Genomic DNA, 25,351 nt, shown 5'->3' with positions numbered 1-25,351 from the left:
AGGACTCCTGCTGGGGCGCCTGGGTGGCTCAGTTGGTTGAGGTCCGACTCTTGATTTCAGGTCACGATCCCAGCCAAGGTTGTGGGATCGAACCCCACGTCGGGCTCTGCGTCGAGTGTGGAGTCTGCTTAAGATTCTTTCTCTCTCTCCCTCTGCCTCTCTCCCCTGCTGGCACTCTTCTTTGTCTTTCTCTAAAATAAAAAAATAAATAAATAAGGAGGACGCCTGCTTACTGTAGAGTCATATAGTCAGACTCTTCTGGTGACCGTGACAGAATGAAAACTGGATCATTCTGTAGAACTGTTTTATGTTTCTGTAAATCTGTATCCTTAATCACCCTGTGGAGTGAAGCACTGTTACCTCTCTCATTTTGTGCAGGGAGTAATCAGAGCAGCTTCCTGACTTGTTTGAAGCAAACAGTTGTGTGCACTTTGTCTTTTTCTTTCTCTGAGCCTAATAACTCTGCCTCGCCTGTGGTAGATGGTCAGTGTGTTGTTTGTTGACTGATCACATGGGTGACCTGGTTAAAATGTAGCCCCTTCCAGGGCGCCTGGGTGGCTCTGTCAGTTGAGCGTCCGACTTCAGCTCAGGTCACGGTCTCATGGTTCGTGAGTTGGAGCCCCGCATCAGCCTCTTTGCTGTCAGCCCGGGGCCTGCTTTGGATCCTCTGTCCCCCTTGCTCTCTGCCCATCCCCCATCCATGTTCATGTGCACATGTGCGTGCCCTCGCTCGCACTCTCTCAAAAATAAATAAACATTTAAAACAATTAGCCTCTTCCAGGCTAGGATGCAGTTAAACTTTCTTCTCCCAGGCGGGATTGATCGATTTCTCTCTGATCGCGTGCCTCTCTGTGTCTCTTTCTCCTTCTGCCTCAGTCTCCATGTTTGGTGCCTGTGTTTGGAGAGAACCGTTCAGTCTTAAGTCTAGACTCAGACTTTCGGAGCTTTGTGTGCCCCAAAGCAACTTGATGATCCAACTCAGCCTAATGAGATGGATGTTCTTGGACGTTCAGGACCCCAAAGCTAGGAGCAGACGTGGGATGAGTAGAACCAGGACCATGGGCAGAAGCAGGAGAGGATGTGCTACCTCGCCGGGAAGGGTTTCTCTGGTTCATTTTCATCCTCTTCATGCTTTTTACCTAAGGTTTTCAAATTGCCAGGGGAATCCCCAGCATATTGCTCGTCACTAGCAAGGCCTTGTCTTTTGCTTTCACTTTGACAAAGTCCTTCGTTCCTGGGAGCGTATTATGAATCTTAATTTCCTCCACTCCGCGTAAATAAACTGACACACCTAGCTCTTCTGTTATCATTGTTGTTGAAACTAATTGAGAGCGTTTCCTAAATCTGTAATTCCTTTCCTGAGTCTCTTGCCTGTATGTGAAATCAGCTCATTGTCCCCCCAAGCCGGAGACTTTTCCAGAGGTTTGCTAACATGGGGCCCCATTATAGAGCCAGAGAAGACGATGATCTTGAGCCCCAGCTTCCTAGAAGGGCGTGGCCCAGTTCTGGAGCCCCTGCCCAACTACTGCTTCAACAGCACATCTGTGCCCAAGATCACTGAGTCGGATGGGACAGTGGAGGAGTGGCAGACTGTGGTAGACAATGAGGGCAGTACAGAGACCCGATCACCCAGCACGATGATCCAGAATCACCCGACACCTTCAGCCCCCTGTGAAGCTGTTTCCGTCCTCAGCCAGTCCTCAGGGAAGTAGAAAAACTTGGTTTTTGTTGTGGTGGTGTTGGTGGCTTTTTGTTTTCTTGTTTTATCTTTTACTTCTTAGGCCTTTCTATCCTCCTCCTTAATGACTGGGCCAGGATGGAAGCTGAAGTCTTCTGTCTAACCTTGTGTACCTCTTAGGTGAAATCGACCAAACCTTTGTGAACCTTATCACCCCCTGAATATTGTTAAGACTCCATAGGATAGAACAGATTATCAGGTCCTGACTTGACAGTTTCTTTTGGTGATTCTATTTATTGTCGTGGGGCATGTATTTCTGTGGCTCAGGGTAGATAATTGCATCATTTGAAATTACTTTCCGATATTTAATTTCAACTTCTCTTTTCATAGCTACTACCTTAGTTCTGCCTCAGTTATTTTTGTGTGTGCAAAATAAATTTTATTAAAATGTCTGCGTGCAGCAGCTCCAGAAAGTCTGATGGCTCTAGAATTTCTATATCTAAGGGTCTCAGAAGGAGAGATCTGGTTGGAAGTGGAGGCGGCGCAGGGTTGGGAGCCAGTAGCCAGGGGATTCTTTAAAGCTGTGTTTGCATGGCAAGCATGCTCTTTTAATTAGATTGTATGTTAATTTGGATTATTTGGGGAGATGATCATGAAGATTAACAGCCCTCTCCCCCAGTGGGCACCATCTGCATATTTCTGAACTGTATAAGTCTTACCCATTTTTTACCCAATCTTGCGAACATAACCCTTGTACCCTCAGCAACCAGAGTTGTTTATATCTCAGAATTTCTTCACATTGTTTTGCTTTCTAGGAATTTTACTTTAAGATACCTGTTTACTTCTTTTGAGCTGTTAAAAATGTAATTCTCTCCTAGTAATAATTTTTGTAAATAGACATTCTATTTCAGTAACCCTCATTATTGTTGAAAGCAGTATCTAACTTCAAATGTATGGCTCTTCCTTTTCTCTCTTGGTGAGATCTTTTTGTAAAAAGAAGCCCTTTGCTAAATGGTTAAGTAATGAACTCTTCACAGTTATAATCACTTTTTTTTTCTCATTATTGCTTAAGTTATATCTAATAAAAATTTACACCATATAAGTAGGGATTGGACTAAAAATGCAAAATTGTCTTCTTCCCTTTTAGTACTTAAAAAAAAAAACGTCTCTCAAACTTGAGTTTACCCTCCAAGGAGTATTTACGTGGAAGAAAAGTAGCTGGCATTGGAAGGGTTCCTAGTCTAGTGAGTTATGCTAAAAGATATTGGGTGTGAAGCAGAACTTTGAACTACTTCCTGCACTGCATCTAGATCACAGCCTGGAATCTCCAAAGCTTTTTATTTAGCCACTTACAGACATTCGAGGCATTTGTTATACGCGGTGGATGCGCAGACTTTGGGAAGGCTTGTCATAGGAACAGGCCGGGGCACCAAGGTTGCAGTGGTGACAGACACAGATTAAGGGGCTTGACAGATAAGTGGTACCATCTGGTGGGAAGAGCTGGATTTGAGTCCTAAGAATCTAGTTTATGAACATTGCCATCTTGGTTTATCTGTATAGGAAAAACGGAATTTCTTTCTCTGTTTCATGGTTTCACACCGGAACTGCTGAAAGGATTTCTAGTAAACTGGGACAGTTGTGTCTGGAATGATCAGATTTAAAAACTAAGCTAGGGGATGTGTGTGAAATGCACTATGTGACCTCTGGTGGTGAGAGCACCCCACGTGACTATCCATGTGTGGAGAGGGTCACTTACTAAGCACCTCGGACAGAGAAACCCAGGGCTGCGGGGTGAACATCCCCTGAAAGGGCAGAATCTCCATGGAGCTACTCCTCACATGGGCAGCTCTGTAGAGTCTGCTGCAGAATAGGCAGCAGGATGGTCAGGTGATTTTCCTGGCAAGTGCTTGGGTAGACCAGTTAGTCAATAAACATGGAACTAAGTTTGTCTTCAGACTATTGTGAGAATTACATGAAACAAATTACACATAACTACTTTGAAAACTGTAAATGTGTGAGATACTAGTTATTACTGGGGAAGTATGTAAATATTATAAGACTTTGAATCCTGGGCTGAAATGCTTGAAGTTGGTCAGATGATGATGGTAAAAATGTAATACCTGCTAACACTGGTATGTTTATTATGTGTGCTTATTATGTTTCAGGATTTGTCCTGCATGGCTTATGGACATGAGCAAGTCTATGAGGCAAGTCTTAGTAGTATTTTGTATGTATTTTATAAATGAGGGAACTTAGGCACGGACTGAGAATTTGAACAAGATCATAAAATTCCAATCAGTTGAGTCAGGATTTGAACCCAGACCATTAGGCTTCAGAGTCCATTTTATTAACTATGATACTCTTCAGTCTTAGGATGATGTAGTAGAGAACATGATGGATTGGGGGCAGGGAATAACATGATAAGACTGGATTTTCAGTAAATCTAGTCAGTCATTATATAAGTGGATCAGGGGAAGAGTGCCCAGTGAGAAGGGCTTGACTTTTGGTCAGGTCTGTTACCACATAGTATATGCCTTTATTAATGGTTCCTCACTTGTCTGGAATATTCTATTGCTTCTCGTGTTATTCTAGTGGTCTTCAATGCCATCCCCCTCAGGGATCAGGGATTCTGCCCTCCGCTTGAATGATACTGATACTTAAGGCAGGCTAGGCTAGTATAAACAACAGTTGGGCATTATCTCATTAAGATGTGAGCAATCTTATATTTGTTTTCATTTGGAGAGATGGTAGATGGGGAAAAAGAGGGAGGAGGAGATCTTGTATCATAAAAACCCAATGTCTGGTAGCTTAAAATGAAAACAATTTAGCCAGTTGGCATTTGGGAGATAGTGTAATGGTTGCATAGAACTGGGTAAGACAATTTCTCAGGTGGTTGTAAAGATGAAGCATATGGGTTGGAGAACCATGGAATAAATGGAGGTCTCAGGAGCCCTCAAAAGAGGAATTGTGCTTTCAACTCCCAGTTTTTTCTGGAACAGAGACCAAGTTGTAGGTGTTTCCATGAATGAAACTTAATCACTGAGAGTGTCACATGTTCATGACTAGATCCCCGTGACCTTCTTAATATAATTTGATTTCAGTGTTCGTTTTTTATTCATGAAGTCAGTTTTCATTCACTTGACTGTTTTCATCTCTTTGGATTGCTCTGGCTTTAATATGAAACAAGAGGGGCGCCTGGGTGGCTCAGTCGGCTAAGCATCCAACTCTTGACTTCAGCTCACCGTTTGTGAGATCAAGCCCCACATTAGGCTCTCTGCTGACAATGTGGAGCCTACTTGGGGTTCTCTGTCTCTCCCTCTCTTTCTGCCCCTCCCCTATTTGTGTGTGCCCCCCCCAAAATAAATAAATGTGAAAAAAAATTTTTAAAAATAAGAAAATAGAGAATCCTACTCTGATTCTTTGGCCTGATTTATTGTGACTCAGGAAGCCAGGTAACAGATACAGGTGGCCAGAAAAATTTGTCTTTTATATTCCACTTGCCATTAAGCAATTATGGTACTATAAGAAAGATTCTACCCTGTACCCCCAAGACTCCCCATTTACTGATCAGCTCAGGTAGATGATTATTCTGGCAAGTTGAATACAGTGTAAGGTGTGAAAGCCATACCATCTGCTATTACATTTAATATTTAAATATTAAGATTATATTTAATATTTAAATATTATATTTAAATATTAAGTTAAATTTTTTTTCCTAATGTTTATTTATTTTTGAGTGAGACAGAGCACGAGAAGGGGAGAGGCAGAGAGAGAGAGAGAGGGAGACACAGAATCTGAAGCAGGCTCCAGGCTCTGAGCTGTCAGCACAGAGCCTGATATGGGGCTTGAACCCACGAAGTGTGAGACCATGACCTGAGCTGAAGTCAGAAGCTCAGCCAAGTAAACCATCCAAGAGCCCCTAAGTATTAAGTTTTAAAAGCATAATTTACATGTTATTCATGCAACTGTGTATTGCATTTAAAAACCATATATTGCCTCTAAGCTGTATAGGCTTTTTGAAATGTGTTCATATATTTGGAAAGAGGAAACAAATTACTTTGCAAGCATTTAGTTAATAAATTCTTGTCTTTCACTAAATGCAAATACATGTTACACAATACCATTCTCTTATTTTCAAAAATGTTTTGGAAATGTGCATTTTGTAATTTGGTTCTCTTGGGACCTAAGGAAGCTAATACCTTATAGGGAAAATAAAATTATGCTAATTATGAAGTTTTATTGGATGAGCCAAGAATTTTATTATTTTGTGCCAGACTCAAATGTTACCATCGATTGGCCTTCTAGGAAGAAGTAGAGAAAATAATTTCTCATGTTTGGATTAGAAAAGCCATGAATGATAGGATTCCTGAGAGGCTTAGAGGGGTGAGAAGAAATGGTTTAGTTCAGTTCATTCCTAGAGAAAGTAGATTGTACTAAAACCAAATAAGAAAAAAAATGCATTGTGTTTTTGTGTATTTTGACCAGCTTAGTGTGGTATTTATGATGCACTAATTTGTTGTCCAGCTCTCGTAATTTAAAAAGCAGAGGAAGTGCTTATGTTTAACATAATCTGCTATTTCCATAACAGTTTTGCTTCGTTTGAAGCAATAAAACATATTAACAGTTTTGCAATATTTATTGTCACATGAGTGCCTGAGCCAGGCCCCTGCTAGTGAAGTACAGTCAGTCACATTCACTCTCAACACGATACATCCGGGGGGACCGTGGTGCTAAAATCTTGGCATTGTAGGGGCGCCTGGGTGGTTCAGTCAGTTGGGCATGTGACTTTGGCTCAGGTCATGATCTCACAGTTCAGGAGTGTGAGCCCTGCGTGGGGCTCTGTGCTGACAGCTCAGAGCCTGGAGCCTGCTTCGGATTCTGTGTCCCCCTGCTCCTCCCCCACTGGCGCTCTGTCTCTCCCTGTCTCAAAAATAAAAACATTAAAAAAATATGTATATATTTTTAAATCCTGGCAGTGTAACCAAAACAGTTTCTTTGTGGTTCCATCTTTCTTTCTGAAGCTTTCTTTTGACCTGAGGTTGTTAAACTGTTTCTTGGAGGGAGAGAGAGGTGCGGAGAGGAAGAAAGAAAGAGAGAAGAGAGAGAGAGAGAGAAGGAGGGAGAGGGCGTGAGCTTGTCTGTATGGTTATGTGTGCCTATCAACATGTGTTTATATTACGTTTTAAGCAATGAAAATTTAGGCATTTGCTCAATGTCCTTAGTCATTAGGAAGTCTAAGTCAGTGCCACCTCACACTCACTCAGATGGCTGTAGTGAGAAAGGTGGATTAAAAACAAGTATGGTTGAGAACGTCGAGAAATTGGAACCCTCATACGCTGCTGGAGGGAGTACAAAATGGTACAGAAATGTGGAAAACAGTTTACCAGTTCCTCAAAAAGTTACACATAGAGCTGCCATGTGAACCAGCAATTCCACTCCTAGGTATATATCTAAGTGAACTGAAAACATGTGTGCCTACCAAAAAAAAAAAAAAAAGAAAGAAAAAAAAGACACATGAACATTCGTAGCAGCATTAATCCTTAGAGTCAAGAAGCAGACACAACCCAAATGTCCATCAGCTGGTCAGTGGATCAACACTGTTACCGCCAGATGCCAAATTGGGAATATAATTCCTAACTGCTGTTTATTCTTGCAGCTTCAGGGTTCTGAATTCTTCTAGAACATTTTAACTGAAAATTGAGACCTATGCCACCGTAGTAAATGGTAATGATGAAATACTTTCTGCTTTGTAAGTAGAATTGAAAATCACTGTAATTAGTTTTTCCCCTTTTTATAAAACTCCTTTCTCTGCCCCTTGAGACACATTGGTTTCCCAACTTACGAATTCACTTTCTTTTGTTTGTTCTAGCCACTTAGTTTTTCTTATTACATACCTGTTTAATATTTAATTTCTCATTAAAAGTAAATATGGCTAATTTTCCTTTCAGTATTCCAAGAAGCCCTCCATTTCTCTCCGTCACAACTTTGATATAGTGCTGTCTAGTGTGTATTACTACGTAATTCAAATGCCATTTTTTTAATCAAATAGTCCTGGCAAAACAACCTATTAATACATTTTAAATGGATCAGAGGCTTATTTCTATAAAGTTAAGATAAATGCTGTAAACACTGTTCTGGAGCTAAAATGTAAATGGATTCATATGCATAGTTCTGTGGGGAAGGTGGTTCCAGTTTGTAGGAAAAACACTTAGAAATGAACAGATTATAGCCTTTTCAGTCAGTCTTATTTATTGCAGATGGAGTCCTTGGGCACATAACTGATTAAGCACTAACTCTATGCCAGTCACTGTACTAGACTCTGGGTATTCAGTGGTGATCAGAACAGATAAGGTAATTCTGCCCTCGGCCATTTCTGCTGCAACCGTGGAGCTCCTGGTATGGGAGCACAGTGACTGGGGAAGAGACCAGAGAGGTGGGCGGGGTCCTCCTATTTGTCACAGCACGTGGTTGTGGTTAGGAGTTTGGACTTTATTCTGACTTTAATGAGAAGCCATTGCGGGGGAATCCAACTTCAGTTTTATAGGGATTACTGTGGGTGGTGGTGGAAAACAGTTGGTGGGTATGAGGATAAGCAGAGAACCCAGTTAGGGAGTTTGTTGTAATCCAGGCAAGGTATGATTGTGGCTTAGATCGGACTAGGGCTCAAGAGCTAGAAAGAAGTAGATTGACACCCGCTGTGGAAGAATTAACTACGTGTGGTGGATGGGATGTGGGGGTCGGGGATTGACGGGGGCGAAGGCGGGTCAAGGATGTTTCCTACATCTCTGACTTGAACGGCTGGGGAGCGGGAAATTCTGTGTCCTGAGATGATGAATATGGAAGCAGAATTAGAAGGGATGATCCAGTGTTCAGCAGGGGGGCAGGTTGACCATGTGGGGAAGGATGGGTTTGAGGTAGGGGGAGTGCAGGGACTAGCCTGCTCTTCCTTGGGCTGTGGTAACTGCTTTATGGTCTGGGTACAAGCTAGAATAAATAAATCACTTCCCAAACCAAACACACTGAACTGGTTTCCAGCTCATAGACGAGTCGCTGTAACCCATCATGCCTCTGTGGTCTGTTATAGTTCCTCAGTCTGAAGATTTTTATGTATTAGATGAGCAGGAGAAAACAACATTCATTTATGGTCAGTGCTCACTTACTGTGATCTCTTCCCTTTGGTATTCCTAGAACTGTGCCTGCCTGGCCCACAAGGTCAGGTTATAGATTTCGTCTTCCCATGGACCATGTTGATTTTCTGTTACCGTGTTACAGGCTGCATCCCTTACTTCGTAAGGCTGACTCGATAGCTTTATGCGGAAGGAAAGTGGGCCACAGAGTTGGTATGAAATATGCCCATTTATCTTTGCTGCATAAAACCCCTGACTTCTAATTCTACCCACACTGGTATTCTAGAGGCCTTTATTTGGAAATGTGGGACTCAAATATATATTCTGCACATCTCACATCGGCTATGGTTATAATCTGCCTTCGCATTAAGTATACGTTGGTTGCGGGTGTGAACCACACCATTTTAGTCATCCTTTGATTTTCTACAGCCAGTGTTTTTATTTCTTTCAGCAAATAGAAACGGATTATGTAGAGGCTGAGATTATAAGTGTTGCATCCTTTGCTGTACCCCTACTGCCTGGCATAGAGACTGGCATGCTTTTGGCACTTGATGTTTATTAAATCAATGAGGGACAGAAGAAATGGCTAAGTAGACATTTTGTGAGAAGGAGGGGTAATTCAGTTTTCAGAAACCAAGAGATCAGACAGGCTGTATTCTTCCTGTAAGATTATGATCCTGAAACGTACTGAAAAATCCAGGCTGCAGAATATAAATGTAGGGGATCGAAATGACAGAAAGGATTTTAGAAACCATGAGAGTGGAGTTCCATGAGCATGTGCAAAAGAGAGCAAGGATAGAGGAAAAGGGAAAAGCAGAGGAAGGGGGATTGGAAGGAGGGGTGGCGGTACAGGAGGGCACAGTGTCCAGGAGGCAGGAGGCGTCACCAGCTGGAGATGGTGGTGAGAAGGGACACGGATGGAAAGGGACCTTTGGATTTGGGCAGAAGTCAAGCAAGTGTAATATGAGCCTGAGTGCACAGTGTGATATGAGATTGGGGAAATTCCATTGTCTTTTTGTTCATATTCCTCATCACTAATGATTCCAGTCAAGGAGTCAAGGGGGGGCATTTTCTTTTTTTTTTTTTTTTTAATTTTTATTCTTTATTTTCATTTTTCTAATATTTATTCTTTATTTTATTTTTATTTTTTATTTTTTATACTTTTATTAATTTTTTTTTTTTTTTTTTTTTTGACTGAGAGGAAGAGAGCAGGGGAGGGGCGGAGAGAGAAGGGGACAGAGGATCCACAGTGGGCCTGGTGCTGACAGCAGAGAGCCTGATGCAGGGCTCGAACTCATGAACCATGAGATCACAACCTGAGTCAAAGTTGGATGCCTAACCAGCTGAGCCACCCAGGTGCCCCAAGGGGGAATTTTTCTTAAGCAAAGACATAATTAGTTTTGATTTCCTCCTGTGCACAACCTGGCATCATAGGACACTCTTTATATTGAGATTGAAGGGTTCGTTTTGTGATTTCTTATAAGCCGATTACTTAATGTTTAAGGCTGTATTTTTCCATTGCTCCTTTTATAGGTATTGAGGTTTGATATTAAAATTATTTAGGGAATGTTGCAAAAAAAAGTCACAGTAGTTGGAGATTTGAAAGTCGACTTGAATATCAACGTGAAAAATATAGACTGTTTCTCTAAAATAACCCAGGAGCTGATCTTCAGTTGAAATTTTATTAAGTTCTGTAGTTCATGAGAATGGTATTGAACTATGTTAATAAGCCCATAGCAATAAAGGACCTTGGGTTGTGCTAATAATGTGGGTATACACATACACACATGCATGCACACAAGTGTAATTTTTTCTGGGTCATTTCCTAGAATCCATATGGGAGGAGGATAGGGAGTACATTTGCACCTTATTAAGATGCTACAATTTGCAAAACTTGCCCACATAAGTGGGCTTACCTTACAGTAATAAAAAAATGTGTCTACTGTGTATTCGACATCTGCTGCTTTCCAGACGTATTACAGTAATCCTGGGAGGGAGCTATTACATCATTCCTAATTTAAAGTGAAGAAAGTAAAGTTCAGAGAGTTTTGAAGTAATTTGCTCTAGGTCACAAAGCTTATAAAGTAGAATTATACCCATTTTTAGCCCGAAGCCCATGTACCTTCTAACATTCTGTCTGAATGAGAATCTTTAGGGTATCAGAGTAAGTCATGTATTTGGTTGGGAGCCCAAGAACCTCCATAGAGTAAAAACCACTAGATGAGAACTTTTGCAGCATCCTGGCCCCAATCTGCCTATTTACCCTTATCTGCAACTGACATTTTTCTTCTTTCTTCCTGTTATGATGGACGAGGCTGTTCCCTCCAAGGACTTAAGTTCTTATCTTTTGCGTCTTTAGTCTGTGGCTCTTTCTTTACTAACTTCTTCCCGTAAGCCTAAGCTAGTCCCTCACCAAAGGAAATCCCTTCAGTATTGGTGAGTAATTGCTGTGTAACATACCAGTCTAACACTTGGTGAAGTTACAGTATGATTTATTTAGCTCATTGTTCTGTGGGTCAGCAAATTAGGCCGGGCTGTGCTGGATTCACGTCTTGTCTGTGGTCAGCCGCTGGTCAGCTAGACAGCTTTGCTTCAGGGGCATTAGCTGGCTAGTGGTCAGGGCCATAACGGTGCCTGGAGCTTGTGTCTTCCCTCCTCCAGCAGGCTAGCCCAGACTCGGCCACTTGGTTGCTTCAGGGGGGTTCAAGAGAAAGCAGAAGGCTGTCAGTCATCTCGAGGGCTACATTTAGAATTAGTGTCCTTTTGTTTGCGATCTACCAGCCAGAGGAAGTCACAAGGCCAGCCCAGGTTCAGGGGGTGGAGACGTAGTGCTGAACTGGGTGCTCTGTCTCGTTGCTACCTCTATTTCACTCCGTTAAGACCACAGTCCTGTTACCACTTCGAGTTGGGGCTTCCTCTGTCACTGAGCTTAAAATATAGCATGGCAGTTGTTGGCTTACTTCTTAGTAGAAGGTGACCTCCTTAAAGACAGTGACCATTTGAATCTAGGATTTGGCACATAGCAAGAAATTTTAAAAAAGCAGAAGTTTTTGTGAAGATAAAGCATCCTAGCAGTTGATAACTGACAATATGGAGTAGAAGATAGTAAATGATTGCATTTTAAAACCTGCCGGTGGAAGTTTAAAAACTTTGGGGCTAAATAAATAAATAAATAAATAAATAAAAAATAAAAACTTTTGGGCAGACTTTACCGAATATATCAAAATTGAATATTTCTTTAAAAAAATTAAGGTGGTAAAGAGAATCTTGCCCAGCATTCTGAGTAGAAATCGTTATTAAATATCTACATACTATCTTTTAGGATTTTTTTTTATTAGGTTGCAAGTTTATTTATAAGGAAGACAAGTCATATTTTCATGGCATATTTGTCACAGAAAGCATACCCATCCATTAACTGGTCCTTTGGGATTTGGGTGAAATGTTCTGTTTTAGAATGTAAGATGAGGGAGGACATCAGCTAGCATCCTGGATGTTGGTTTGGAAGACATTGATAGTAAATGTTTCTGTCAGACAGGAGGTGTGAGATATATATGCATATATACACATATACATATATATACACATATGTGTATATTTATACATATATATATGTATACATATGTACTTATATGTATATATAACGTAAGCTCATCTTCAAATGAGTATGTCTTATTGGCGCATTAAGTCTTAATTAGTGGATTTTCATGTGCATTTTATTTTATGTTTTAGGTTCAGCTCCCTGTATATCTTCCCAGATGCCTAAAACCTGACCACATTTTCCCGTCACTGGGTTGATATCTAACCATGCAGCGGAGATCAAGAGGAATTAATACTGGACTTATTCTGCTCCTTTCTCAAATCTTCCATGTTGGGGTCAACAATATTCCACCTGTCACCCTAGCAACTTTGGCTGTCAACATCTGGTTCTTCTTGAGTCCTCTGAAGCCACTGTTGGGCTCCTGCCTTAGTGTGGAGACGTGTTACCAGCAGAAAGACTGGCAGCGCTTACTGCTTTCTCCTTTTCACCATGCAGACGATTGGCATTTGTATTTCAATATGGCATCCATGCTATGGAAAGGAATCAACCTGGAAAGGAGACTGGGAAGTAAATGGTTTGCCTATGTCATCGTTACATTCTCGCTACTCACTGGGGTGGTGTACCTATTGTTGGAATTTGCTCTTGCAGAATTTATGAATGAACCTGGCTTCAGAAGGAACTGTGCTGTAGGTTTCTCAGGTAAGGCAGATAGATTTCTAAAGTAGCATGCATGAAGACAGAGAGGTGTGGCTGTTGCCATTTTATGAAATGTGGGTCCCTATTTGGCGAGGGAACTGAATTCTGAGTGGCTAAAGATTGCCGGGGCTTGGATTTTGGAGAGAAGGATGATTGGAACACAGGAGGGACATAGATCTTGCTATTAATCTATGTTAATCATTCACTGATTAACTGCCTCATTCACTCTTGGACAATTTGTTTGGACCAGGGTCTGCTCGAAGGTAGTTTTGTTAGGAGATGTAGTTCTAGAAACATGTGCTTGCTCCATCATGGTGGGGCCAAGGAGAGACCCGCTGGTGTATCTGTGATAAGGAGTTCTCTAAAACATTGAGTATGCCTCTCAATGACTTCATTAAAATGCACCACACCCTACCATGACATGCGTGCCATGTTTTAACAACTATGATAGTCACTCTATATGTATCTCATAGGACTGAAATTGCCATTGGGGCTTAAAGTAGGTGTTCTAAGAATTAGAATGTGAAGGGGAGGAGGGAAAGAGTCCTGCAACAGAAGGAAATCTAACTCTTTTCTCTACCCTCCCTGCCATCCATCCCCCTTTCCTCTAAGATACATCCTCATGCAACCAGTTGTGGGAGAAGAAAGGAAACATGTCCTGCCCTCAACACATCTTTCCATAGAGGTTCAAAATATACACATTACTGCTATTTTTTTTTATTGAGTTGAAAAATCACATAGCTTAAAATTAACGATTCTGAAGTGAACAATTCAGTGGCATTTAGTACCATTTCAGGTATTTTATTCCCATTCTATGGGTTATATATTTTCTAGCATACTGAAAGTCACCACGACCTTCTGTATTAAGAAACATCAGAAGAACAATTGCCTTGAACATTTTGAACATTGTCTTTCTACCAAAAGCTGGGTTGACTTGTAAAGAATAGAGTGTATTTCAAAGCAAGAAGTTGGATATAGTCAAATAATCATTTTTACATTCAGTTCATTTTCTTTGTAAATGTTGATTGTCTCCACATTTGGATTGTTGATATTTGTATGCTCTTTATTCTCTTCTAGGAGTTTTGTTTGCTTTGAAAGTTCTTAACAACCATTATTGCCCTGGAGGCTTTGCCAACGTTTTGGGCTTTCCTGTACCCAACAGATTTGCTTGTTGGGCAGAACTTGTGGCTATTCATTTCATCTCGCCAGGGTAAGTGTTTATTCTCAGAGTATACAAATGAAGAACCTGATGTTCCATGGAGAAAGAATTGCAATAATAATGAGGTAACCAGTGGTTTCTTTACAGCAAAGTTGATTCTTTAAGGGCAGCATTGAGCTGACTCATTTTCACATCAGACATTCCTGAGTTTGAGTCCTGTCCACTATGAGTCCTGTGACTTTTGGTAAACTTGTCCTATCTGAGTTTCAGTTTCCTTGCCCTGGAAGTAAGAATAAGAGAACCTGGTATACAGATTGGAAGGATCAACATTAATGTGCATTGATTCTAGTAATAATAATGCAAAAAGGCACATAGAGACCACATAATTATAAAGATAAAAATCACAAGATGTGTTGGTTCAGTTGGTCCACAAGATGTGTTAAGCCATTTTTCTTGTGAAGTGCCTTGGTAATAGAACTCTTAAAACAAAACAAAACAAAACAAATAGTCCTTACTCATAACTTCTTGGTAATAGAACTCTTTAAACGAAAGACTTTACTCACAACTTTACTCAGTATATAAAATATAAAATGGATCAACTGTGAATGGTTTAGGGTTGAGAGGAAGCACGGGGCCCCATTCCTTTTGCTTAACCCCCGTGTTGCTGTGGTTGCCTTAGAGGTACCTCCCTAGCACCTGAGGGCTCCAAGGAATACAGTTTAAGAACCGCTGATTAAGATGCATCCTTTCCTTTTCAGATGAGGACAAGAAAAGTCAGGAGGTTAAGGTGCTTTTTAAAACAGCTCATGGTAGACACTAGCATAATAAGAATTAGGACCTCCAGACTCCTGGTCTGGTGATCCTGCCTGGGGTGCTGCGTGTTCCCACTTTGGTTCCTCTCCCTGTTTTTGCTTAGAAAAAGGAGGGTGAGGGGCACCTGGGTGGCTCAGTCAGTTAAGCATCTGACTCTTGGTTTCGGCTCGGGTCTTGAACTCACATTTTGTGAGACAGTGTGGAGTTTGCTTGGGATTCCCTCTCTCTGCCCCTCTCCCACTCCAGCTCTGTCCCTCTCTCTCAAAATACATAAAGAAACTTAAAAAAAAAAAAAAAGGAAAAAGGAGGGTGAATTGTGTTACTCTCCCACATCTTCTCCCAGTTTCACTTCTCTTCATCTATATATGCTATTGGAAGCACCTGGGGTTTTTTTGTTTATTTTTGCCATGGGGACCTGGATGCTGTTTGGAGAAGGGGGAAATTCAGGAAGATTCAGGAAGAAGTGAGGAGGATTTTTTTTTTCTCTCCTTTTCTTTTCAGACAGGGGTCTTATTTTGCTTTTGGTTCGTGTGGCCGTGTTGGGTGTTGTACTTTATCTGGGAATTTTCTCTGTGGGCTGTGCGTCAGCCCCGTAACCTGAAGTTCCTTCTTTCATGCTAATTTTCCATCATGGGCAACCACTGCCAGCTGGTCCGTAAAAGGCAGCGATGTGACCACTGAGCACCACTCATTTGCAACTGTATTGTTACCTCGTGACAGTTCCATGAAGAAAGCCTAACAAAATCTTCAAAGTTTTCTTTGAAAAAGGGTCCAGTAATGTCTGTCCCTTATCTGAACAGCCCGCTCGCTCTATACCTTGTCACTCACAGCTCCCTGACTTGCTTGATGTGACTTGGTCCTCTGTGTGGAGGAGAGACTGTTGTTTGTGACCACAACACCCAACATTCATATTGAAATTACTCCCTCTGATACTTGAACTTTTATTCTATGATGGATCCATTGAATAGCAATGCCTTTAATATTCTCATGCAACCATTTCAGAAGACTTCTCAATCATCATGCACTTTATTTTTTTTTAGGGTCCCCCCTCCCTTTCCATGGAAAAGACATGGTTCCATTTTTAGGTAACATGCTTATTCTGCACGGAGGGACCCAATATTCTGAGCCTGGGAATTAGATGACATTTTCCTATCTTTGAAGCTGGAAAGAATAAATCTTTTTGGTTTTTAAGATTTGACTACTTTGAATGATAAACTTACTTCTGATGCCCAAGCATCTGCTTATGCCGGTGTCTAAATAAAGACCCAGCTAAACACTGGTCCAGGAAACTAAGAAGCGAGTGCTTCTTTGAGATGGATCTTGGAAGAATGGAAGAAACCAGAGCTCTCTTGGCTCTACATTGTTATTCTCCTAGTGGTTGTCAATTAGAATTTGCACTGGGAAAACACTGTAAATCTTTAGAACAAAGCCTGCTTTATTGTCAGACTTAATGAGCTGCCCTCTGGGGAGAGAAAAAAATCTGCCAAGCAAACATTTGGTGGACCTCTGTGTTTTATGAAAGCCACGGAATTAGTAATTTCCCCCAGTTACAGCGTGTTATGGAGGGAAGCCACTCCAAACACCCAGCCATTAGGCACTGTGAGGGGTTGGGCTTGACCGGCGGATTGAAGTAATAGCACTCATTTGCTGGTGCCTTTGCTTTTCACAGTACTTGCTTGTACCTTGTTTCCATGACTGCTTTGCCTCACATGGTCTTTTCATTTCCTTGCGTGGCCTGGGACCCTGCTAGGTGACTGTGTTTGAAGAAGTGTCCCTGCTCTGGAGGTGACACAGCAGGGAAGTGTGCAGACTCCTTGAGGAGGTTGCCTCCTTGTAGACTGGGCTCTTTCCCCTTCCCACCTGCCACCCCCTCCACCTTCTGTCGATGGAAGATGCCAAGCGTTACCTCTAACCTCTGCAGTTTTTCATGATGAGCCTGAGGCTATTTAGTCCAAACACTGAAGCTCCAGAGAAACGAACGTTACCCCTTGTAAGACAGCCACTCAGTGACCGTGCTAGAGGACAGTGGTCATGTGTGAATGACCCGGGCCAACATAACTAGCTGTGCGACCTCAGGTGAATCATGTGGCCTCTCTGAGCCTCATTTTCCTCATCTGTCCATTGGGAATATTACTTGCTTTCTCTGTTTCCTAAGTCTGTTTTAAGGAGTCAAAGAGATAATCTATGTGAAAGTCTTTATAAGTTATAAAAGGATTTAACATTTTTATGATGACATCAGTCGCTGGAAGGGTGCAATGTCCCTGAAAGGAAATCATACTTGAAATCTTTTTCTTCCTAAAGATGAGTAAGATAAGTCAAACAAAATTTTGTTTGCTTCAATTCCGTTTATCCCCTACCTCTTGTTCCTACCTGACTTTTCCTACCAGAATGGCAGTTAGCAGTCTAAAAATTCCCATGGGCTCCTCATAAACACAAATTAAGCAGGTCATGACTGCATTTGGACCCTAGGAGATTTTTTAGTACAATATGGCAGTTCTGAAACATTAGCCCCTAGGCTTTGGGTACTGCTTCATTGTTAATGGTTGATGAGAATAATTACTTTGCCTCCACTAAAAACTTCTTGGTTAGATTGAGAGAAAAAAGATTTAATACATTTTTTACTTATTCCAGTTTAATTGTAAAAAGTTTCAAACGCAAAGTTGCTAACCCATTTGAAAGTAAGTTGCAAACATCAGAGTAACTTCATCCCTAAAAACGTCAACGTGTGTCTCCTAAAAAATCTGTTCCTTTATATAACCACATTACTATTGTCATATTGAAGAAAATCAACCGTAATTCCCCAATGTTGTCTAATAATTAGTTTATATTCCGATATTCCCCAGTTTTCAAGTGTCTTTTGTAATTGTGGGTTTTTTTTGGGGGGGGGGGTTGGGGTGGGTGGAGTGGGGATAAAAGATGACTAGGATATGGTTAAGGCTCACACATTTGTTTATGACATTTCTTTGTTCCCTTTTACTCTAAAGATGTCCTTCTACTTTTTATTTTTCTAGGACATTGAGAAGTAACCGTCATGGAAAAATTGTGAAGAGACTAGTGAAGGTTTTGTAGACTGTTTCAAGTTCTAGATTTCTCTGCGTGTTTACTTGTAGGGTTATATAATTCCTTCCTCTAGCCCCTCTGCATTTCTGTGAACTGGAAGTTAGGTGCAAATGTTTTTACATTCAGCTTAAACTGGGCTGTTGGCAAGAATACTTCATAGGCGTGATGCCGTAAGGCTGTGTAATATCTTCTTACATCATGACAAGAAGGACATAATGCCTGATTGTCCTGCCATTAGGAATTTCAAGTTCAATCGATTAATTAAGGTAGTCTCCATTGTAAGGATACGTCTATCCCTTCGCAATTGGAAAGTTAACTGTGAGGTGATAATTGGATATCATGCAGATGACTTGTTAATAACCTTCTACCTTACGGTTTAGTATATGCCAATGAGGACCCTTGTCTGAATTGGCAATTTCAGGGGGAGCTGTAAAGAGTGGTTTTCAGATTCTGTCATTCCTTCTACATTTATTAGGTGGGGTTAACCCCCAGTTAGACCAAAGGCAAGGGATTGAAGATGAGTGTTCTGTCTAGGGCAGATCTAAGTTTTGTGAGTTTGAGCTATTCAGTTTTGTGGGTTCTTTTTAAGAAAAAAAAAAATACAAACTTGGAAACAAAAGTAAAAATTTTAACTGAGAAACCAAAGCACAACAATTTACAAATTTTAGAGAGCTAGCAAATACTATAAACATTATAAAACCCATAAAAGTAATATAATATTCTATTAACTCCCTGGCATGCGTCTATAATATTTTCCCCCCAGGTTTGGCTGTGTGCTTTTGATCTCTTGTTCATATGACAGTAATTTGGCAATAGCATTTCTGTAGAGGGAATAGCATGTGCATCAAAATTAATTTTTTATTGAAAGTTGAGGGGAGTTTCTTTACAACTCATGTAGATTTTTAGCACTGTTTTCTGATTCGGAGAAACCTCCATCGAAGTGTTTTTACATATAAGCTGTAAAATTTCAGACCTCTTCCAAGTGTCCCTGTGCAGTGACCAATCTCAAATGTACTTTGAACGATTTGAGTGTCGTCGAGGATCTTTAGTGGCAGGGTGGGAGATTCACGTTTTCCTCAGGGGCACCACCACTTTGTGCCCAGTCAGCAAGAAACGTAAGTATCGCTGCTCTTTTAGGATTCACTTCCCTTCATTCATTGGATTACCAGAACTCTAAGAATCTATTTATTACTTTTATTTACAGCTTCTGATATGATTTGAAAATATTTTTGAGAGCTACAAACCCAGGAATTCTGAATAAAGTTGATTTTGCAGGATTCTTGGAAAGGAAAAGTCGAATGGATGGCACATTTATAATTGCATCCACTGTGCTGCTGAGTAGATTCTTCTGTTTCATGGCTGTTTTCACTCTGTTTTAGTGGGAACTGAATTCCCCCATTTATGGTTTTACACGCTCTGTGATTGGGAGAACTTTCCAGACCCTGGGCACTGACACCAGCATGATGCTGGCTGTCCCAGAGCACTTGAGAGTGCCGTGGGACTTGTGCCCCTCTGCCTCCTGTCACAGTTCAGGTTGAAGATGCAGAGTACAGGGCACCTGAGTGGCTCCGTCAGTTAAGTGTCCGACTTTGGCTCAGGTCATGATCTCGTGTTTCATGAGTTCAAGCCCCACATCGGGCTTGCTACTGTTAGCCTGTCAGGGAAGAACCCACTTTGAATCTTCTGTCTCCCTCTCTGTGCCTCTCTCCCCCACGTGCACTCTCCCTCAAATAAATCTTTAAAAAAGAAAAAAGACACAGAGTAGGCATTAGGAGGATTTTCTGAAGCCCTTTGTACACTGCCCTGACTAGCAGGGACTTAACTCTGCCCTGAACTGACCGTCAACCATGTAAATAAATTCCACTGAATCCAAACTAGATGTAAGTTCAACTCCACTTCCCTTTAGCCGAATCCCCAAAATGTCTATGGCCACGCTAATGCCACCTGACATGGGGGGATGTGTGACAGCAGAAGTTGGCGTGCGTAGAGGTAGCGGTTTTAGTCAATGTGGTTCAGTTTCCCACTTTCACAAGTTTTACAAAAACTACGAGCCCATGGGTACATTGCTGGGACCTCTGCCATGCTCTGAAGGATCCCTGGCAAGTGAGGGACCTGTTGCTCCATGAGCTTCTTGGCAAATTCACCTGTGGGTTCTGAGAGGGTTGTCCCAGTAATGCCTGTGGGTTAGGGAAGGGAACTAGAGAGGCCTGTACGTGGTGGGCAAATGGAGGGGGGAGGGCGGGTAGGACATAGGAGGTTTTGTTGAGGTTGAAAACACAGAGAGCTTTGAGAATAGGAACTGGTAGTCAGAAGACAGGGTGTTGGAGGTTTTACTCATGAGCCTGTCTGTGTAGGTGTGACATTGGGGAATGGTGGCAGAGATAGTCACTGGGGTCAGAGAGACAAAGAGGTGACTTTAAGGTTAAGGTGTTGGGTGGATTATCTACATGGGTGGTGAAATCACCCAGAAAAATCGTAGGAAGTAGAGTAGAGATGAAGGGAGTGAAATTATTCCGGAGTCCTCCATGGATGTCAGGAAATGATCCTAGAGACAGATAGCAGACAGCATCTGTATTAGGTTCTTATCGCTGTTACAACAAATTACCATGAATGTGGTGGCTCATAATAGTGGAAATTTATGCTTTCATGATTTCTGAAGTTAAATGGCCGAAATCAGTACCACTGGGCTGAAATCAAGGTGTTGGCAGAGCTCTGTGTTCTCTGGAGGCTCTGGAGGAAATCCATCCCTCACCTCTTTCAGGTTCTGGTGGCGCCCAGCATTCCTTGGCGTATGGGCGTGTCACCCAAAAGCCACCAAAATCGCGTTGCCTTTTCCTCTTCTACCTGTGTCAAATTTCCCTCTGCCTCCATAAAGACACGGGGATTACATTTAGGACTCATCCTGACGTGGCAGGATAATCACTCCATCTCAAGGTCTTTGATTTAATCACACTTGCAAAGTCCTTGCCATATAGGTAACATTCACTAGTTCCCGAGATTAGGACATGGATGTACTTTGGAGAATCATCATTTGGCCCACCATACCCCAAAGACAGGTAGAAGGGGTGAAAACTCAGACTCAAAATACCGACCACGTGTGCCTGGGCTTTTGGGAGTGCTGCTCTCTTCCCTCTCTTTGGCATGCCCTTTAGTCTTTTCTCCTTGTCAGCTCATGGTTATCATTCAAAACCCAAATCAAATAATAACCTGTTTCTCTGCTGCTTTCCCTGATTTCTCCAGACAGAGTTAATTGTTTCCTTGTTTTTGTTTCAATAGTGTTTATAGATTTCTCTACCTTAAAGACTGTCTCCATTAGAGTTTATCCTTTTTTTTCCCCCACTGCTTCTCTAGGGTAGGAGCTTCTTGAGACTAAGGACTTTTTCTTATTCATCTCTGTGTCTTTATCATCTGCCTGACACATAGTGGGCACTAAGTAAATATTTTTGGTTGAATGAACTTAGGTTCATTGTGGATGGACATCATCCTAATCCACGAAGGAACTGAATAGAACAACAAGATGGGGGGAGGTTGAATTCTTTACTTTCTCTCTGCCTGTTTGGCTGAGACTTTGGCCTTCTCTTGCTCTTGGGCTGGGGCTTGTGCCATTGGTGCCCCTGGTCCTCAGGCCTTCAGATTTGGACTGGAATTTACACCATTGGCTTCCCTGCATCTCTAGCCGGCAAGTGGCAGATCATAGGACTCCTTAGCTCCCATAATCATGAGAGCCAACTCCTTATAATAAATGTATATGTAAATTACATGTAAATATAAATACATAAAGTATTTTATCAGATATCTAAATAAATGATATGTCCATCCATCCTATTGGTTCTGTTCTCTGGAGAACCATAATGCAATCACTGAAGAGACCTGTAGTTTCTGTGGTTGCTTTTGGTCTGAAATCTTCTGATGGATTCCTTTATGACCTCCGTTAAATATTTCAATTTTACTTCTTTTCTTTCTTTTTTTTTTTTTTTCATTTTTAAGGCAGGCCAATATCTCATTGTTTTAGAACTTGTTATCTCCTTCAGCTGTAAGGAGGGAGTAATGTTGAGCATTAAGTAATGTTGAGTGTCTTAAGTAAAAACAGAATGTTTGTGTCTCTTGTGTCTTTGCTGTTGGGGTTCTCGTTAGATATTGACTTGAATCAATATTCTATTCCTTGCTTCCCTGCCCCTGGCCTCCAGCAACTTCACGGTTTAGTGAAACACATACCACCAACTAACTGAAACAAAACAGAGGCAAAGATTTTAGTTCAATAAAAGCAAAGGAACAAAAAAGGAAGATAATTAACTCTGATTTGAGAAGTTAGGAGACTTCACAGAGAAAGGTGGAGGGTATATATGCCTTGAGTGTTGGGAGATAATAGGTAGACTACTCTTTGCATTGGGAACAGAAAGAACAAAATCCAGGAAGCATGACACGTTCAGGAATTAGCAAAGAATCTGCCCACAAATACTGGGAGATAAAGCTAGCAGTGTTCCCCCACATGTGCCCTTCAAAACACCAGTTCCTGAGACGTCCCTGCCACAAGGTTCCCTGGTCAGTAAACTCGGCCCATGTGTGTTCTTTTTTCAGTCCAGCGGTTACAGGACACGCGAACACCTGAAAGGTTCAGGAAATTACTTCAGAAAGCAAGAAATCAGGGCAACCAATTAGTTTCCCGTTTATTTGATGATGGCACTCTGATTTATTGCTAGCATGAAGCAGTCTCTACAGAACAAATGTTCTTCAGGGTACTTTTCACGAACACACTGGATGAGGCCCCTCCGTAGAGAGCCTTGGTAGGTTAATGAATTCTGACCTTGCTTCTTAGTTAGAAGACTTTGGTTTCTGAGGAGCAACAGCCATGAACTGACCTCTGATTTTAGATTTGGTGGCAAGAATCTAGTTAAATGTTGACCTACACTAGACAAGAAACTGAAGGCCGGAAATTGTGCAATGGCTGAGAGAAAGGAAAAGGAGGGAACAGATGGAAGAGAGGTTCCTGAGGCCAATTTGGTAGTCCATGGAGCATAATAATAATGACTTTTCTTTAGCGGGGCTTCTTACCTGCCAAGCGCCATTGTGAGCTCTGTATTATCTCTTGTCTTCTTTACACCTACTTTATGAGGGAGGAATAATTACTTCTCTCACGAGATGAGGAAACTGAGGCATAAAAAATTTGAAATCCCTTATTAAAGCTAGGCAGGTACCAGCTAGTAAATTGGATAGCCAGTATTTAAGCTTCAGCAGTGAGATCTGTGAATTCATCCTCTAAACCAGTGGTTCTTACACTTTTTGGTCATAGGACCAATTTAGAACCCTAAAAATTGTTGAGGACCCAAAAAAGCTTTGGTTTTTGTCAATTATATTTATCAGTCTTGAGTGTATTGGAAATATGAGACCCTTTTTAAAAATCAACGTTCATGATAATTAACTTAAAATCATAACCTTACTAATAATAACTCATTTAAAATAATCATAGTAAGCCTAACCCAATACGTAGCCACATAAATAGTATTTTTATGGAAAATAAGTATATTTTCCATACCAAGAAAGGGGCGATGAATGGCAATAAACATTTTTGCAAAACTCACTGATGATCAGCTTATAAGAAAAAAGCATCTGACCCCTGTATTTGCTTCCCCAATTAATCTGTTGAGGCATATCATTTTGGTGAAAAACAATTTGGCCTGACACAGACGTGTCCTTGGAAAGATTAGGAGGGAGCATTTTAATAGCCTTTTCAGATAATTGTGGGTATTCTTCTTTGTACCCACAGTTGGCAAGCAGTACTTTCTTAAAGGTCAGTTCTACTATGGAATCTGAAACCATATCCGTGAACCCTGCCATACTCTGTTATGGGAAGGTCCACTGGCCTGTCTTAAACTTTGAACAGATCTTCTACCCACATATGATTTTTCTAAGATCCTGCATTGGTCATTTGGAAATATTGGCTTGCCGACTATGCAGACCTTGTAAACATTGACAAATTTAATTAGACAGTATCAGAATACCCCATTTGTCAGTGTCACCACTGATTTTACCAGAAGTCTTTCAAGCATTGGGAAGCTTTCATGGTGTCAGTCTTGTCAATTTCCAAAAAATTCTGATTTTCACTTGAAAGCTCAAACTTTATCACTGGCAATAAATATCGTCAGCTACTTTCTTTCTTTTTTTTTTTTTGAAGGCTCATCTTGTTCATTTTTGAGAAAGCGGGTATCATTTTCCATTTATTTAACCATAGTCTGTCAGATTTTCTTCCAAGTGAATATGACACGAGAGGTTGATCCATGAAAACAGTGGCTGGTTCTTCACACAACTCACCCAATCACAAGAGCTCTTCTTGGTGACAAGCGTCTTGCTCTGATACACAGTTGAAGCACGTGATACATATTTCCTGTTTTGTCACATAACATATAAAAAACGTGTGCTAATACTGATATTTTGAAAATTAAGAATTCTATTCTGTTTTATTTATTAAGAGCATTGTGAAATAAAACGTAGCTTTTTTTTTTTTTTAACTTTGAATATGTGGCTGTCGAGAACGCAGTGACTGAGGGTGCTGTTGGGGGCCACTGCCTCGATTCATATGATTCGTGCTAAGGTATCAGCAGTTGAACCCACCACTGCTTGTATACCATTAGTGCAAACAGCAGCACAGCAAAAAGGGCAAATATGGCTTAGTGCTAGGGGAATAGTTTTGACCTCATGGACTTCTGGAAGGATCTCTGGGACCTCCGTGGCCCATAGAGCACACTTTGAGAACTGCTGCTCTAAGCCCTCATGCTGCCTCTCTAGCTGCTTGAAGGTTTCTGAGCTTGTACGAAAGGAAAGGTGGTGATGTTCTGCTAGACAAGTAGAACCTTTTTCAGGGGTGCTTGGTGCAGAGAGAGGGACACAGTGGGGCATGCGAAAACATACATAACTGCTGAAATTGCTAGATAAACAGCTGTCAACATGAGCTGTTAAGTCCTTGTCCAAAGGAGAATGGCTCCTTGTCTGTCTTACTCCAGAGACTGACTATGAAACCTGCCTGTGTTCCATATGGGATAGAATCCTTTAGACGGCACGGAATTGTCATGCTACGTTCATCCTCCCATCTCTTACATGCTAAGTTCTCTCCTTCCGTCTGCTTACATTTTGTGAGAAGTTGTTTCTGGCATGTTTGTCTAAAACACAACATAAGGGTTCCTCCTGCCCCCCACAGTCGTACTGAGATAGGGGACACCGAAGAAGAGGACAGCGGTCAGCTTGGCTACATCACATTTGAAGTGCTAGTTGACATGCCTGTGAAT

The 25,351-nt window shown here is 41.3% G+C and overlaps 1 protein-coding gene across 9 annotated transcripts in view; it reads left to right on the top strand.

The window, feature by feature from the left end:
• Nucleotides 1-25,351, top strand: part of RHBDD1 (rhomboid domain containing 1) — a 133,912-nt gene that overhangs the window by 15,178 nt on the left and 93,383 nt on the right. For all 9 annotated transcript variants that reach the window (XR_002078964.2, XM_019445745.2, XM_019445747.2 and 6 more), the window contains 2 exons: nt 12,535-13,042; nt 14,117-14,249. Coding sequence is in view for 8 of the 9 variants with exons in the window: in XM_019445745.2 (XP_019301290.1) it covers nt 12,610-13,042; nt 14,117-14,249 (566 nt within the window). In the remaining variant the exon portion in view is untranslated. The remainder of the gene's footprint in view (nt 1-12,534; nt 13,043-14,116; nt 14,250-25,351) is intronic.

Source organism: Panthera pardus, unplaced genomic scaffold (genome assembly GCF_024362965.1).
Source record: "Panthera pardus isolate Hobbes unplaced genomic scaffold, ASM2436296v1 HiC_scaffold_10, whole genome shotgun sequence".
In the NCBI taxonomy this organism is placed as follows: domain Eukaryota; kingdom Metazoa; phylum Chordata; class Mammalia; order Carnivora; family Felidae; genus Panthera; species Panthera pardus.
The sequence above is the reverse complement of the archived record's forward strand: the minus strand, read 5'-3'. Positions and strand labels throughout refer to the sequence as shown.